Source organism: Lepisosteus platostomus, chromosome 16, assembly GCF_059453375.1.
Source record: "Lepisosteus platostomus isolate fLepPlt1 chromosome 16, fLepPlt1.hap1, whole genome shotgun sequence".
Lineage (NCBI taxonomy): Eukaryota > Metazoa > Chordata > Actinopteri > Semionotiformes > Lepisosteidae > Lepisosteus > Lepisosteus platostomus.
In genome coordinates this window covers 1,677,682-1,692,896 of record NC_142626.1, presented here as the reverse complement: position 1 = coordinate 1,692,896, position 15,215 = coordinate 1,677,682, and the positions used below count along the sequence as shown (strand labels likewise).

The following is a 15,215-nucleotide window of genomic DNA, read 5'->3' as shown; positions in this document are numbered from 1 at the left end:
AGCCTGTCTTACCCCCTGATGGCCTAAAGCCACACCCCCTGACAACCTGTCTTACCCCTTGATGGCCTAAAGCCACACCCCCTGACAGCCCACACAAATGCTGCTGCTGGACAGATACAGGGAGAAAGGAGGGGCTTCGGGGCGACTGACCCAGTGTCTGGAAGTTGAGCGCCACCATCTGACAGCCCACGTTCCAGAAAATTTGGGGCATGTAGTTCGAGGAGTCGACCCTGGTGCCCTTGGGGTAAATCCGACTCAGCTGCTTCTTGTTATACCTGCAGGAGGAGCTCAGGAAAAGAGACGACAGCCCAAACGCAGATTCGCGAGGGAAACTCTGCTCAAGAAAAGCCATCCAGGCAGCGGCGCCACACGCCAAACGGGATGACAGCGCCCCCCCCCGTGGCTGAAAGGATACTCCACGAACTCCGTGGGAGAGCCCTTCAGCGTCTCCATGCCCTTGGTCTCCACGAAGGACGACATCTCGTAGTACCTGTTCCTCTCTGCAAGAGAAGGTCAGCGTCAGCTTGAACGTGGAGAGGTGACCCCCAGTGGACGCAGCACCACAGGGGTCACGGGTTCGAGAAGATGGGAGGACACTGCCCTTTTACCTGGGTTGCTCCACATCTGCAAGGCTGTGTCAGTGTGGAGAAACATTGCTGGGCGGGGGGAGGTGGCTGGGGCTTAATTGACAATCTGTAGCGCCCCCTACAGGACGAGTCACGTATCCTCAGCTCTGTGAGGGGGCCACAGCCAACACCTGAATCTCGGCTTGTTCTGCAGGCATGGCTCTTACCGTAGTACCCCCCCCCCCACTCCTCCAGTCTCCTGGTCAGCCCCCGCAGTCTGGCAACCCCCTTACATCACCGGGCGGTCAGCCCCAAGGACGGACGGACACTCACTGCTGGCCCCCTTGAAGCTCTTGAACTTGACCGGCTCGATGTAGTTCACGAGCGTGGACATCTCCTCCGTGGCGTTGACCTCGCTGCTCGCCGTGCCCTGCGGGGAGAGCCAGCGGGGTCAGGGGGCGCCGGTGGACACTACCGCGTCCACTGCCCAGAGAGAGAGAGGCCTGTATTACTGCCGTTTCCCACATGCCCTCGTCCTGAAGGCACAAAACTCCTTGAAGATAAGCTGATAAGTATGAGACTCCCATTTCGGTTATTTTGTCAGGAAGTGGACACGGGACCTCTAATGAAGACGGGACTGGGGTGGATGGGTACCTCATCTGTCGTGGGTTTCTTGAGGTCCACCTGCTCCTCCTCCTCTTCCTCCTCACTTTCTATTTCACGATCTGCAACACACAGAACGGGGGGACCCATCGGCGACTCAATTAATCAGCCGACGCATTTCTGCTTCCCCGACCCTGGTCTGATCAGGTGTTGTAGGGCCCTGCCCCCCCCAACCCCCCGATCCCATCCTCACCAATAGACTTCCTCGGCCCGCCTTCCTTGACCAGCCTCTCTGCCAGCTTCTCCTCCCCATTGGACATCAGATGCCCCGCCTCCATGTTCTCCTGCAATGGGCTCCCTGCGGAAAGTCACGTGACCAACATGAGCTCACCTGCGCGAACCCCTTTTGCAGTCCTGTACCGGGAAGGACTTCTCACTGATGACGAAGTTCAGAATAACAGCTTTGCATGGGGGGGGGTTGAGACAAAATGGGGGTGCCGGTCCAAACAATCTGTCCCAGACTGACCCAGGTGCGTGGACAGAGTGACAATTTAGAAACATGTTCTAACCCAGCCAGCAGGTCACAGGAAGGTGGGAGGAGACCCAGACAGGGAGACAGGGAGAACATGCAAACTCTCCTTACCACCCCCCCCTGCAAAATTCAGAATCCACGTCGACACGCACACGCCCGCGTTCCCTACCAGCGTGCGGCGAGGGCTGGTCGGCGGCGCCGCCCGGGTCGCTGGGCTCGCCCGCCCGCCTGCGGACGCTGCCCTCGGCGCTGGCCGCGTGCCGGCGGTGGTGCTTCTTGTTCTTGATGAGGATCTTGCCCAGCAGGTCCTGGGGGCTGGGCAGGGGCTGGCCGGGCACCAGCTGGGTAGGGAGGACAGGAGAGGGGTCAGGCGCGGCGCCGGGCGAGGGGTGCGGTTTCTGGCTCCGGGTCCGAAAGGCTCCGGGTCCGGTTAGGCAGTTAAGAGAAACTCTGGATGACAGAGATTCCCGCGGCTCGGAGACAGATTCCCGGGGGCTCGGAGACAGATTCCCGGGGGCTCGGAGACAGATTCCCGGGGGCTCGGAGACAGATTCCCGGGGGCTCGGAGACAGATTCCCGGGGGCTCGGAGACAGATTCCCGGGGGCTCGGAGACAGATTCCCGGGGGCTCGGAGAGAGATTCCCGGGGGGCTCGGAGAGAGATTCCCGGGGGGCTCGGAGAGAGATTCCCGGGGGCTCAGAGAGAGATTCCCGTGTTCGAGTTTCGACAGAGTGGACATTGAAAAACTCGTGCGGCCAGAAAACCCTGCGCGTGCCCGAGGAGAGGTCTGGACAGCATCCGCCAAGCGTGCAACCCCCCCCCCGCCCGGCCCCCCCAACTCACCGGGTACTTCTCCAGCGGGTCGATGAGCAGCGCGTCCCCGAAAATGGTGCGGCAATACTCCGCCATCTTGGCCTGCTGTCTGGACCTGCGGGAGAGAGCGAGAGAGACGGGGAGTCAGCCCGCGGGACGTCCCGGGACACACCCCCACCCCCCCCGGCCCGCCCAGGCCGCACTCACGAGTCCACGTGGTTCTCGAAGGACAGGATGACGGGGTAGGGCGAGGTCTTGAACGCGCTCTCCGCGATGGCCTCGATCACCTCCTGCCGACACGCAGAGGGAGGGGGAGAGAGAGAGAGAACGTTTCCGCCTCGCCGTTCCCCAGGCGGGAAAACCGGGGCTCCGGAGCGGGGGGGGAGGGACCCTACCTTGAAGGGGATCTCGGTGGTCATGGTGAAGCCGTGGGTGATGAAGGGCTCCTCGTCGTTGAGGCGGCCCTTCCAGCAGTCCAGCTCGATGCAGCGACACCCGGTGAGCAAGACCTGCCGGTACATCTCCACCGAGGACAGGCCGGTCAGCTGACCCGCTGGGCAGGGCAAGGGAGAGGAGGGGTTAACGCACCTGGCGTACCTGCGGGGACTGGTGTCAGACAGGTGTGGCGTACCTGCGGGGACTGGTGTCAGACAGGTGTGGTGTACCTGCGGGGACTGGTGTGGCGTACCTGCGGGGACTGGTGTCAGACAGGTGTGGTGTACCTGCGGGGACTGGTGTGGCGTACCTGCGGGGACTGGTGTCAGACAGGTGTGGCGTACCTGCGGGGACTGGTGTCAGACAGGTGTGGTGTACCTGCGGGGACTGGTGTGGCGTACCTGCGGGGACTGGTGTCAGACAGGTGTGGCGTACCTGCGGGGACTGGTGTCAGACAGGTGTGGCGTACCTGCGGGGACTGGTGTGGCGTACCTGCGGGGACTGGTGTCAGACAGGTGTGGCGTACCTGCGGGGACTGGTGTCAGACAGGTGTGGTGTACCTGCGGGGACTGGTGTCAGACAGGTGTGGTGTACCTGCGGGGACTGGTGTCAGACAGGTGTGGCGTACCTGCGGGGACTGGTGTCAGACAGGTGTGGCGTACCTGCGGGGACTGGTGTGTCGTACCTGCGGGGACTGGTGTCAGACAGGTGTGTCGTACCTGCGGGGGCAGATGTGTCGTACCTGCGGGGGCAGGTGTCAGACAGGTGTGGCGTACCTGCGGGGGCAGGTGTGGCGTACCTGCGGGGACTGGTGTCAGACAGGTGTGGCGTACCTGCGGGGACTGGTGTCAGACAGGTGTGGCGTACCTGCGGGGACTGGTGTGGCGTACCTGCGGGGACTGGTGTCAGACAGGTGTGGCGTACCTGCGGGGACTGGTGTCAGACAGGTGTGGCGTACCTGCGGGGACTGGTGTCAGACAGGTGTGGTGTACCTGCGGGGACTGGTGTGGCGTACCTGCGGGGACTGGTGTCAGACAGGTGTGGCGTACCTGTGGGGACTGGTGTCAGACAGGTGTGGCGTACCTGCGGGGACTGGTGTGTCGTACCTGCGGGGACTGGTGTCAGACAGGTGTGTCGTACCTGCGGGGGCAGATGTGTCGTACCTGCGGGGGCAGGTGTCAGACAGGTGTGGCGTACCTGCGGGGGCAGGTGTGGCGTACCTGCGGGGACTGGTGTCAGACAGGTGTGGCGTACCTGCGGGGACTGGTGTGGCGTACCTGCGGGGACTGGTGTCAGACAGGTGTGGCGTACCTGCGGGGACTGGTGTCAGACAGGTGTGGCGTACCTGCGGGGGCAGGTGTCAGACAGGTGTGGCGTACCTGTGAGGTAGGTGTTGTGAGAGGAGTTGATGAAGTAGTGGCTCAGGGGCGCGCTCATGTCGTCGATGATGTCCAGCCTCTCCGGGGGCACGATGCTGTTCTCCTCTCCGCCCAGGTAGTGGCTGAACGCCGTCAGGGACACCTGGTCTGTGGGCGGGGCAGACAGACAGGCGAGGTCACGTCCGGGTGGCACGGCACAGCAGGGCCCGGCAGGGCACGGCCCGCGGTCACGCACACACACGCACACACGCACGCACGCACGCACCCCGCTCCAGCTGGCCGGTGTTGATGTCGTACTTCTCCATCATCTGGCGCACCTGCTCCTTCTTCAGCGGGGGGTACAGCACCTCGTTGAGCCGCGAGTCTCGCTGCTTCTTGTTGATGACCTCCACCACCTGGTCCAGGGACAGGAACGGCTTGCCCTTCGAACCCCTGCCGAGAGGAGCGCCGCAGCCCACGGAGTTACTCCCGTCCCACCTCCTCTCCCTCCCTCTTCCGCGCCCTTTGCCCTCTGGCCCTCCCAGTCTCGTTCCTCCTTTCACTCCCCTCTCCTATCCCAGAACCCTCTCCCTCCCTCTTTTTTCTCCTTTCACTCCTGTCTCCTATCCCAGCCCCCCCTCCCTCCTTTCACTCGTCTCCCATCCCAGAACCCCTCCCTCCCTCCTCTCTCTCCTGTCTCCCATCCCAGAAACCCTCCCTCCTTTCTCTCCTGGCTCCTATCCCAGCCCTCTTCCATCTCCCTTGCTCCTCCTCTCTCTCCTGTCTCCTATCCCAGAACCCCTCCCTCGCTCCTCCTCTCTCTCCCGGCTCCTACCCCAGCCCCCTTCCATGTCCCTCGCTCCTCTCTCTCCCAGCTCCAATCCCAGCCCCCTTCCATCTCCCTTGCTCCTCCTCTCTCTCCTGGCTCCCATCCCAGAACCCCTCCCTTCCTCCTTTCTCTCCTGGCTCCTATCCCAGCCCCTTTCCATCTCCCTCTCTCCTGTCTCCTATCCCAGAACCCCTCCCTCGCTCCTCCTCTCTCTCCAGGCTCCTATCCCCGAACCCCTCCCTCCGCCCGGAGAGGGACTCACAGGTCCACGAAGATCTTCTCGATCTCGGGCTGCTTGCACATGTTGCTCAGGAAGGACTGGAACACCTCCCAGCTGAACTCGTCCGGCTTGATGCCCTCAGCCTGAGAGAGGGGGGCAGAGAGAGAGGCGGATCGCTCTGGGGCACTTCGGACAGACCCCCCGTGCTCTTCATCTCCGCGGTACCGCTTGGAAGGGGACAGTCCTGCACGTAGGTCTTGTCCCAGGGGAGATCCTGACTTCCCACAGGCACATTGCCTACACCTCCCGTTTGCCAGGAAGCAAGCTGGCGGAGAAGGGCTTGGGGCACCCCCGTACCCCCCCCCCTCCCGTACCCCTACTGTAAAACCAGGGAAAGAGACACCTCAGAGCTTGTGACCGCAGGCGTGAGCCGGGCCAGTACCTGGAGGGGAGACTGAGGCTGCTGCTGGAAGAGGTGTTAGTGAGGCCAGGAGGGGGCGCTCACCCTGCGGACTGTGTGGGTCCTGATGCCCCAGTATAGTGACGGGGGACACTAGACTGTAAACAGGCGCCGTCCTTCGGATGAGATGTAAAACCGAGGTCCTGACTCTCTGTGGTCATTAAAAACCCCAGGGGGTTTCTCAAGAAGAGTAGGGGTGTCACCCCGGTGTCCTGGCCAAATTTCTCCCCTGGCCTTTACCCATCATGGCCTCCTAATAACCCCCCTCTCTGAACTGGCTCCATCACTCTGCTCTCCTCCCCACTGAGAGCTGGGGTGTGGGGAGCGGACTGGCACCTCCTCCAGGTGGGGGTACACACTGGTGGGAGTGGGGGTGGAGGGGATCCCCATGACCCGTGAAGAGCTTTCCGCGGAGTGTCCAGAAAAGCGCTCATATGAGCGTAAGGATTATTGGAAAAATTAAAAATACAAAGGCTTCAGCAGGATCGGTCACTGTCCAGCAGGTGGCGACAAACCCCCCAAAGCCACCAAGCCGCTCTGCCCAGGTCAGGAAGGAGGGAGGGAGACAGGCAGGGACAGGCCGATGACCGCCTGACCGAGAGCGCGGACAGCCTGGGACAGACACCACGAGGTCTGCCAGCTGATCCCGGGACCTCCCCCAGCCCCCTTCCCGGCAGATCCCCGGGATATCCGATACGGAGACCGACACCGATGCAGGCCCTCAAGGGAAATAAGAGCACCCTAAAGGGGGGGGGGGGGATCGGGAGAGACGTGCAGTCCAGCGTACCCGATTGGTCAGGAGGCCGCACAGCTCCAGAGCTGTCTCCACCCGCTTCTTGTCGGAGAACATCTTGAGGAAACTGCAGAGAGACGGAGAGAGAGGGACAGGCGCTCAGCCGCGCTGGACGGTCGCTGGCCCGGGCGCGAAGGGCCACAGCACACTTACTTCTTCACTGGGATCCGGCTGTCCGGGCTGACCTGCAGCTTTAACTTGACATACCTGTGTGGAGAGGGAGAGAGACTGGGATAAAGATGATAAAGCACCTTGAACTGAACTGAGAGAGACCCCGCAGGCCCTGACAGCCCTCGAGTTCCTCACACACACGCACCGGGGACAGAGACGGGAACACACACGCACTGGGGACAGAGACATGGATACACGCACACACATACACACCGGGGACAGAGACATGGATACACGCACACACACACACACCGGGGACAGAGACATGGATACACGCACACACATGCACAGGGGACAGAGACATGGATACACGCACCGGGGACAGAGACATGGATACACGCACACACACGCACCGGGGACAGAGACATGGATACACGCACACACACGCACAGGGGACAGAGACATGGATACACGCACACACACGCACCGGGGACAGAGACATGGATACACACACACACACACACACACACGCACCGGGGACAGAGACATGGATACACACACACACACACGCACAGGGGACAGAGACATGGATACACGCACACACACGCACCGGGGACAGAGACATGGATACACACACACACACACGCACCGGGGACAGAGACATGGATACACACACACACACACACGCACAGGGGACAGAGACATGGATACACACACACACACACGCACAGGGGACAGAGACATGGATACATGCACACACACGTACCGGGACAGAGACGGAAACACACACACACGCACCGGGGACAGAGACATGGATACACGCACACACACGCACCGGGGACAGAGACACGCACACACACGGACCAGGGAGAGAGTCACAGATATACACGCGCACACACACGCACGGGGACAGAGACACGGACACACAGATGCCTGCACACACATACAGGGACAGACACACAGACTCACGCTTTGTAGAGGAACTTATTGCGGGAGGTATTGTGCGCCAAGATGTTCGTGGCCAGCTTGAACAGCTCCTCGGTCCACACCTGCGTAACACAGCAACAGTGATCTTCAGAGCAACAGCGCCAACGGCTACAGAGGCTACCCGCTGCCGGTGGCGCACTGCCCGGAGGCACCAGCAGGTGGCGCTACCTTGGCAGTGTCCTCCTGCACGGCCTCGAAGTTCAGGAAGCTGATGTTGACCAGGTCCGTCCCGTGCACGACAGTCAGCAGCTTGTTCTCGATCTGGTCCTCCGTCTTCCAGCCCAGGTGCTCTCGTACCTTCGGGTCCTGGGACAGGGAGGGAGAGGAGGGGGACAGGAGCAGGGGGTCAAGAGAACGGGAGGAGAGGGTGAAATGATCTTTGGACCCACAGGGGGTAACGGCTCTGTGTCTCTGGTTAAGTGCAGGGAGACTGTTAGGGTTAGATGTCTGGAGGCTTACCCGACCCCTGACCTGGACCCATGACCTCTGACCTTACCTTGGGGACTTTCGCGTATTTCCCCGTCCTGGTGTCCCTGATCTGGCAGATGTCCAGCACCTCCACCTCCTGCAAGAGAGACGTGGCGTTTTCAGGATGTGCCAGAGCCCCAGTGGACACGGGAACTGTTGACATTCAAGGAGAGAGTGTCCAAAGAGAGAGGCATTCTGACACCCGCCCCAGTGGAAACTGCTGTATAAATACTAAGAACGCTCTCTCCTGTGATCTCACTGGGCTTTACTGCACCGGACTGTGCTTTTACCCTGATCTCACTGGGCTTTACTGCACTGGACTGTGCTTTTACCCTGATCTCGCTGGGCCTTACTGCACTGGACTGTGCTTTTACCCTGATCTCACTGGGCCTTCCTGCACCGGACTGTGCTTTTACCCTGATCTCACTGGGCTTTACTGCCCTGTGATGTGCCTTTACCCTGATCTCACTGGGCTTTACTGCCCTGTGATGTGCCTTTACCCTGATCTCACTGGGCTTTACTGCCCTGTGATGTGCCTTTACCCTGATCTCACTGGGCTTTACTGCCCTGTGATGTGCTTCTACCCTGATCTCACTGGGCTTCATTGTGATTTTACCCTGATCTCACCAAGCTTTACCACTTTCTACCATGCTTGTACCCTGATCTTGCCGGGTCCGTGCTGCATCAGACTAAGCTACGATAGGCCGCACGAACTTTGAAAAGGGGGGAGGGCCACAGGGGGAGAACTGGGGTGCAGTGGCCACTGGGACTGAGCAGGAGGAAACAGCTGCTGTAGGCTGGTGTCTCGCCAGACCTCCTACTGGCTCAAGAGTGCACATTCCAGGGGCCTGTCTGCGCCAGGGGCTGGAACTGGGAGGATATTTATAGACTGATAGTGGGGCTGTGTAAGTGGTGGACAGGGAGAGGGAGGAGACAAGAGAGCTACTAGGACAACACAAGATCCCTGTGGACTCCGGGCTCTGCAGCAGTCTGATCCGGGCTCCAGGTTTTACAGTGTTGTCAGCCACCCCAGTGAGCAGCACTGATCCGCTCCAGGTTTTACAGTGTTGTCAGCCACCCCAGTGCACAGCACTGATCCGCTCCAGGTTTTACAGTGTTGTCAGCCACCCCAGTGCACAGCAGTCTGATCCGGGCTCCGGGTTTTACAGTGTTGTCAGCCTCCCCAGTGCGCAGCACTGATCTGCTCCGGGTTTTACAGTGTTGTCATCCACCCCAGTGAGCAGCACTGATCCGCTCCGGGTTTTACAGTGTTGTCAGCCTCCCCAGTGCGCAGCACTGATCCGCTCCGGGTTTTACAGTGTTGTCAGCCTCCCAGTGCGCAGCAGTCTGATCCGCTCCAGGTTTTACAGTGTTGTCAGCCACCCCAGTGCACAGCACTGATCCACTCCAGGTCTTACAGTGTTGTCAGCCTCCCAGTGCGCAGCAGTCTGATCCGCTCCAGGTCTTACAGTGTTGTCAGCCTCCCCAGTGCGCAGCACTGATCTGCTCCGGGTTTTACAGTGTTGTCATCCACCCCAGTGAGCAGCACTGATCCGCTCCGGGTTTTACAGTGTTGTCAGCCTCCCCAGTGCGCAGCACTGATCCGCTCCGGGTTTTACAGTGTTGTCAGCCACCCCAGTGCACAGCACTGATCCACTCCAGGTCTTACAGTGTTGTCAGCCTCCCAGTGCGCAGCAGTCTGATCCGCTCCAGGTTTTACAGTGTTGTCAGCCTCCCAGTGCGCAGCAGTCTGATCCGCTCCAGGTTTTACAGTGTTGTCAGCCTCCCAGTGAGCAGCACTGATCCGGGCTCCGGGTTCGATCTTCCGCACGGTCGCGGCTCGCGCAGCACGGTCGCGTTGAAGCGGCTTTTCCGGAGCTCCGCGTCTGGTCCGCGCTAAACGGGTTTGACACAGGCTGTCGGCGCCGATCCGTCTCCCGCACGCTCCGCTGGCCTAATCCCCTTCTCGGGCTGGCCTGCCTTCCCCTGTCCGGACACATTCCCTTCCTCATCTTAATCCCCCCCGGCCGACCCCCCCCCTGCAGGACGAGACCGCCTGCGCCGAGCCTGGCGCGGATTTCCTCAGAGCGCACCCCGCCACGCTCCCTCTCCCGCCCGCGCGGACAGAGAGGGGCTCCCGTTGCTGGTGGCGGGAAAGGGCACGAGGAACCCCCACACCCCCCACAAGTGTTACAAAGCCCCAGAGGCATCCGACACGGTCAACTCGGAAGAGCATTAAAACAGAGAGCCGGGGTTTGGACACTTCTTTACACAAAGGGTGGCGGGGGCGTGGGACAAGCTGCTCAGCTGCGGTGTCGCAGCCGAGACCCCGGTTTCTTTCGGGTTCCGGCTGGGTGAGCTCCTCCAGTCGGGACAGGAGGCTCCTCTGCACACAGAGGGTGGCGGGAGGGGGGAACGAGCTGCCGATACTGTGGCATCACAGAGGAGCAATTAACTGCTAACGATCAAATGGGCCAGACTGAGCCGAAAGGCCTCGTCTCGTTTTGTCACCTGTCTTCCGTTCTTAGAAGGAGGAGAGGAGCGCTGGTGTCAGCGAGCCCTTGCTGCCGTTCGGCCGTTCAAGTGCTCGGGCAAAACAACCGACACCGTCGTGGTAATAAAGACAGAGGGGACAGAGAGAGAGAGACAGCGTGAAGCAGAGAGAATGAGAGACAGACAGGGGGAGAAGGAACACGGCGAGAGAGAGGGGGAATGAGAGAGGGAAACAGTGACAGACAGGGAGAGAGGTCAAGAGGGCGAGAGAGAGACGGAGGGAGGAATGGTGGAGCTGGAGAGAGGGACCAGAGCTTGGAGTTCACACGAGGCCGCGCCCACAGAGCCAGCTGCCTGTTCACAGGGATATCAAGTGTCGCCAAGCCTGCCCCCACACTCCCCCAGCCCCACATGACCTCGCAGCACGAAACGCTCCCACTGCAGAGCAGGCCGATCCACCCCAGAGTTTACTGCACCGTCAACCTGAATCCCATTCCACTGCAGAGCAGGCCGATCCACCCCAGAGTTTACTGCACTGTCAACCTGAATCCCATTCCACTGCAGAGCAGGCCGATCCACCCCAGAGTTTACTGCACCGTCAACCTGACCCACTCCAGATTCTACTTCAGAGTTTGAATCCCATTGCACAGCGGGCTGATCCACTGCACATTTTCCTGTACCGCCAGTATGAATCCCATTGCACAGCGGGCTGATCCAGAAAGCACTAAGGTTCTCGTGCAATATGAGCAGATGAAACAAACAGATTCGGGGGTGTTTAGAGTTTTTTAGGAATTGCCTCTGCTGTCTCAATATAAAAAGAGGGGGATTTTTGGATAAACCCCACCCTTGTCTTGGTCACTTCCAGCGACCTCCCAGTTTCTCCCCCGTCTAGGGAGTGCTGTAATTCATCACAGCCGCAGTCCAGCACTGTGGGACCTGCGGGTCAGACTGCCGTGTGCTGGGAATCGGATGACGCTGTAAAAACCTGGAGGGGACCACGCTGCTGTGCACTAGGAAGCAGACGATGTTGTCAAACCTGGAGCGGATCTGACTGCTACGAAACAGCCCTGACAGCAGCCACTGTTCTCTAATGTAAAACAAAGCCATATAGGGGTGATCTCTTCAGACAGACCTCTGTCAAGACTCAACGGCATTATGAAAACAGAACCGATTAGAAAAACACATATCATTTTCCTTATCACCTTGCTGCTTTGTTATGCAAACATTAACGTGAGATTGTGAGGGACAGCGTTGAGCAAACACTGCACAACGTCGAGATCGGCCCGTTCTTCCGCAGTAACAGAAAAACAGTTCACACGTCCAGGTCACACTGTACCCCTACAGTCCAGAGGCCGCCGGTCCAGTGTGGGTCACGCCGTACCCCTACAGGCCAGAGATCACTGGTCCAGTCTGGGTCACGATGTGCCCCTACAGTCCAGAGCCCGCCGGTCCGGTCTGGGTCCTACAGTCCAGAGCCCGCCGGTCCGGTCTGGGTCACACTGTACCCCTACAGTCCAGAGCCCGCCGGTCCGGTCTGGGTCACACTGTGCCCCTACAGTCCAGAGCCCGCAGGTCCAGTCTGGGTCACACCGTACCCCTACAGTCCAGAGCCCACCGGTCCAGCCTGGGTCAGATTGTTACCCAGCCCAGTGACTGTGCAGTGCTGTATAGGACTGTGCACTCAACTTCCACAGCAGAGCCCTGCATTCAAACCCACCACACGCAACTGTGTCAGTGGCTCTCGCAAAGGAGAAACAGCCTGTGTCAGAAACAGGAAGCCACAGTTACAGTATCGACCCCAACAGCTCACTTCCTCCCCCGACAACCTGAAACTCAGGGGACGGGGACCCTGTCACACATTTTCGGAGTTCTCAGGCGGCAAGAGGGAATCTAACGAGCATCAGGAAGAAATTCCTCCTGCTGCATGCCTGCTTTTTTCAGGAGAAGAGAACTGAGGATCCCGAATACCGATCAGATTAGTTTCGGCTTGACGATGAATTGACCATTCATGGCCGACGGCGTCGTGCAGCTCGTGACTGTGGGGGCTGCCTGCAAGCAGGAGAGAAGGGGGGGGGGGTGGGGGCTTTGTATCCCACTGAACGTCAGTCATGATGGACAAACACAGGAGGGAGCCCACCTGGCCTGCTTTTCAAGAGGGCGCCACCCTCACACCAGCTCAGTCTGATCCGCTCCGGGTTCTACAGTGCTGTGAATCAGACTCCTATTGCACAGCAGTCTGATCCGCTCCGGGTTCTACAGTGCTGTGAATCAGACTCCTATTGCACAGCAGTCTGATCCGCTCTGGGTTCTACAGTGCTGTGAATCAGACTCCTATTGCACAGCAGTCTGATATGTTTTGGGTTCTACAGCGCTGTCATTTCAGACTCCTATTGCACAGCAGTCTGATCCGCTCCAGGTTCTACAGTGCTGTGAATCAGACTCCTATTGCACAGCAGTCTGAACCGCTCCGGGTTTTGCAGTGCTGTGAATCGGACTCCTATTGCACAGCAGTCTGATCTGCTCCGGGTTTTGCAGTGCTGTGAATCAGACTCCTATTGCACAGCAGTCTGATCCGCTCTGGGTTCTACAGCGCTGTCATTTCAGCTCCTATTGCACAGCAGTCTGATCCGCTCCGGGTTCTACAGTGCTGTGAATCAGACTCCTACTGCACAGCAGTCTGATCCGCTCCGGGTTTTGCAGTGCTGTGAATCGGACTCCTATTGCACAGCAGTCTGATCCGCTCCGGGTTTTGCAGTGCTGTGAATCAGACTCCTATTGCACAGCAGTCTGATCCGCTCCGGGTTTTGCAGTGCTATCCGTTATAATACTCTCAATTGTGACGGCAGTCTTATGTAGACAGAGGGAGGGTGGGGGGTTCTGAAGGTGTGTGCGGCGGGTCATCACTTGCATTTGAAACCACACGTAGACATCATGCGAAACGGGCGCCGTCACTAAAGGGTTTTAACAGCGCCATGCATAGGGAGCTTGGCAAGAGATGAAAGAGCCTACAGTCATATTCCTCGCTCTTCGAGTTTTACTTTCAGAACATGAGACTCAATCTTTGTTCTGCTGCTCTCTCTCTCTCTCACTCTCACTCTCGCGCTCGCGCTGCTCAGGAAGAATTAAGAGGAACTGGTTTTGAAAACGAGCGCGGCGTTAACGAGCTCTCCCCTCTTGGTGCTGGTCAGGCAATGACTTCCTAGAATAAAAGTCCTCTGCTTCCCCTCTGGCGGGTGGGTGTGTGTCCGTGACAAATAAATCCCCCTTTTCTGTGCCTTTGCAGTGAGCGCACGTCCGAATGAAGGCGCCGCGGAAAACCCGGAGCGGATCCGACCGCCGGGCAGCGGGAGTCCGCTTGCCAACGCGGGCCTGACCTTGGGCGGATCAGAGCGCTGGGCGCTGTGGGCTCCTACCAGCATGGAGGAGGGTCATAAACACCAGGTGCGGAGTGTATAGACAGCAGGCTCTCTGTTGACACGCCACATCTCCAGCAGGTGCACAGCGGTTACGGTATATATGTCCGCGTGCTGGCTGTACGCAGAGGGAGAGACGGGGAGAGTCGGGAAGGAGGAGAGGGAGTCCCTGCCGTCCCCAGCCCTGAGGACAGATTCTCTGGGAAACGGCGATGGCCTCCAGCAGGCACTCCTATACTGGGGAATGTCTGCTTGACTTCCTGTGTCCTTTTCCCACACTGTCAGACAGGGAGAGAGAGAGAGGGAGGAGAGGAGGGAGAAAGCAAGGGAGGAGGAGGAGGAGGAACAAGGAGAAAGAGAGGACGAAGGCAGAGAGACGGAAAAATGGCGTGGAGAGACAGCCGGAGGCAGACCTCAGAGAGGGAGAGAAGACGCTGAGAAAGCAGGAGACAGAGGGCTTTGTTTTCCCTGTGGGCAGGCCGCAGGCAGGCTGCCCACTCGTTAGTAAATTAATTAGATGCCATCAGTTCTGGCCAGGAAAAGTGGAACCAGACAGGGGGAGAGGAGAGAGGGGGCAGTGTGAGCACAAGGAGAGAGGGGGAGAGGAGGGAGGAGCCCAGAGGGGAGAAAGGAAAGCGGGGCCTACCGATCCCCAGCCTCACCTGACCCCTGTGGCCCAGGGGGAGACAGGGGTCAGCTGGGAACACAGTGCAACTCTACTGCCCGGGGGCACTGAGGCCTGTTGCTCATTAAAGACAGGGCTTGAGACCGGGGCAAGTACCTTTAACCCCGTCAAAGGCAGGGTAGAGACCAGGCCGGGCACTGCTCAAAAAACAGACTGAGCTCTGCTGTTCTGACCTTGTTGGGTCCATTCTAGGGATAACTCACTAGCTCCCCCTCGATGGGACTCCCCAAGTGGAGCAGAATAAGTGAACCTAACAGCACTGGCTGGGTGGGGTAAACCGTGCAACAGCGCCGCCCCTGTGGCTGGCTGCAGAGAACCCTTCAGCAATCCCACTGAAGAACAGCTGGGGGAGAGCAGAACCCCCCCCCCCACCAAAAAAAAAGTGACAACAATATCAAAAAGACATTTTTCCTCAGTGAGAAAGATGGCGCAGTTCTTAGGAAGCTACA

General features: G+C 59.3%; 1 protein-coding gene across 3 annotated transcripts in view; it reads right to left on the bottom strand.

Moving 5' to 3' along the window:
* Positions 1-15,215, bottom strand: part of plcb3 (phospholipase C, beta 3 (phosphatidylinositol-specific)) — a 41,812-nt gene that overhangs the window by 14,307 nt on the left and 12,290 nt on the right. For all 3 annotated transcript variants that reach the window (XR_015927741.1, XM_088609045.1, XM_088609044.1), the window contains exons 3-19: positions 8,204-8,272; positions 7,876-8,013; positions 7,690-7,769; positions 6,763-6,816; positions 6,604-6,676; positions 5,399-5,499; positions 4,594-4,760; positions 4,329-4,475; positions 2,910-3,067; positions 2,722-2,804; positions 2,545-2,629; positions 1,871-2,042; positions 1,423-1,527; positions 1,221-1,291; positions 900-996; positions 416-500; positions 151-275 (exon numbers count right to left, since the gene is read on the bottom strand). Coding sequence is in view for 2 of the 3 variants with exons in the window: in XM_088609045.1 (XP_088465171.1) it covers positions 151-275; positions 416-500; positions 900-996; positions 1,221-1,291; positions 1,423-1,527; positions 1,871-2,042; positions 2,545-2,629; positions 2,722-2,804; positions 2,910-3,067; positions 4,329-4,475; positions 4,594-4,760; positions 5,399-5,499; positions 6,604-6,676; positions 6,763-6,816; positions 7,690-7,769; positions 7,876-8,013; positions 8,204-8,272 (1,810 nt within the window). In the remaining variant the exon portion in view is untranslated. The remainder of the gene's footprint in view (positions 1-150; positions 276-415; positions 501-899; positions 997-1,220; positions 1,292-1,422; positions 1,528-1,870; positions 2,043-2,544; positions 2,630-2,721; positions 2,805-2,909; positions 3,068-4,328; positions 4,476-4,593; positions 4,761-5,398; positions 5,500-6,603; positions 6,677-6,762; positions 6,817-7,689; positions 7,770-7,875; positions 8,014-8,203; positions 8,273-15,215) is intronic.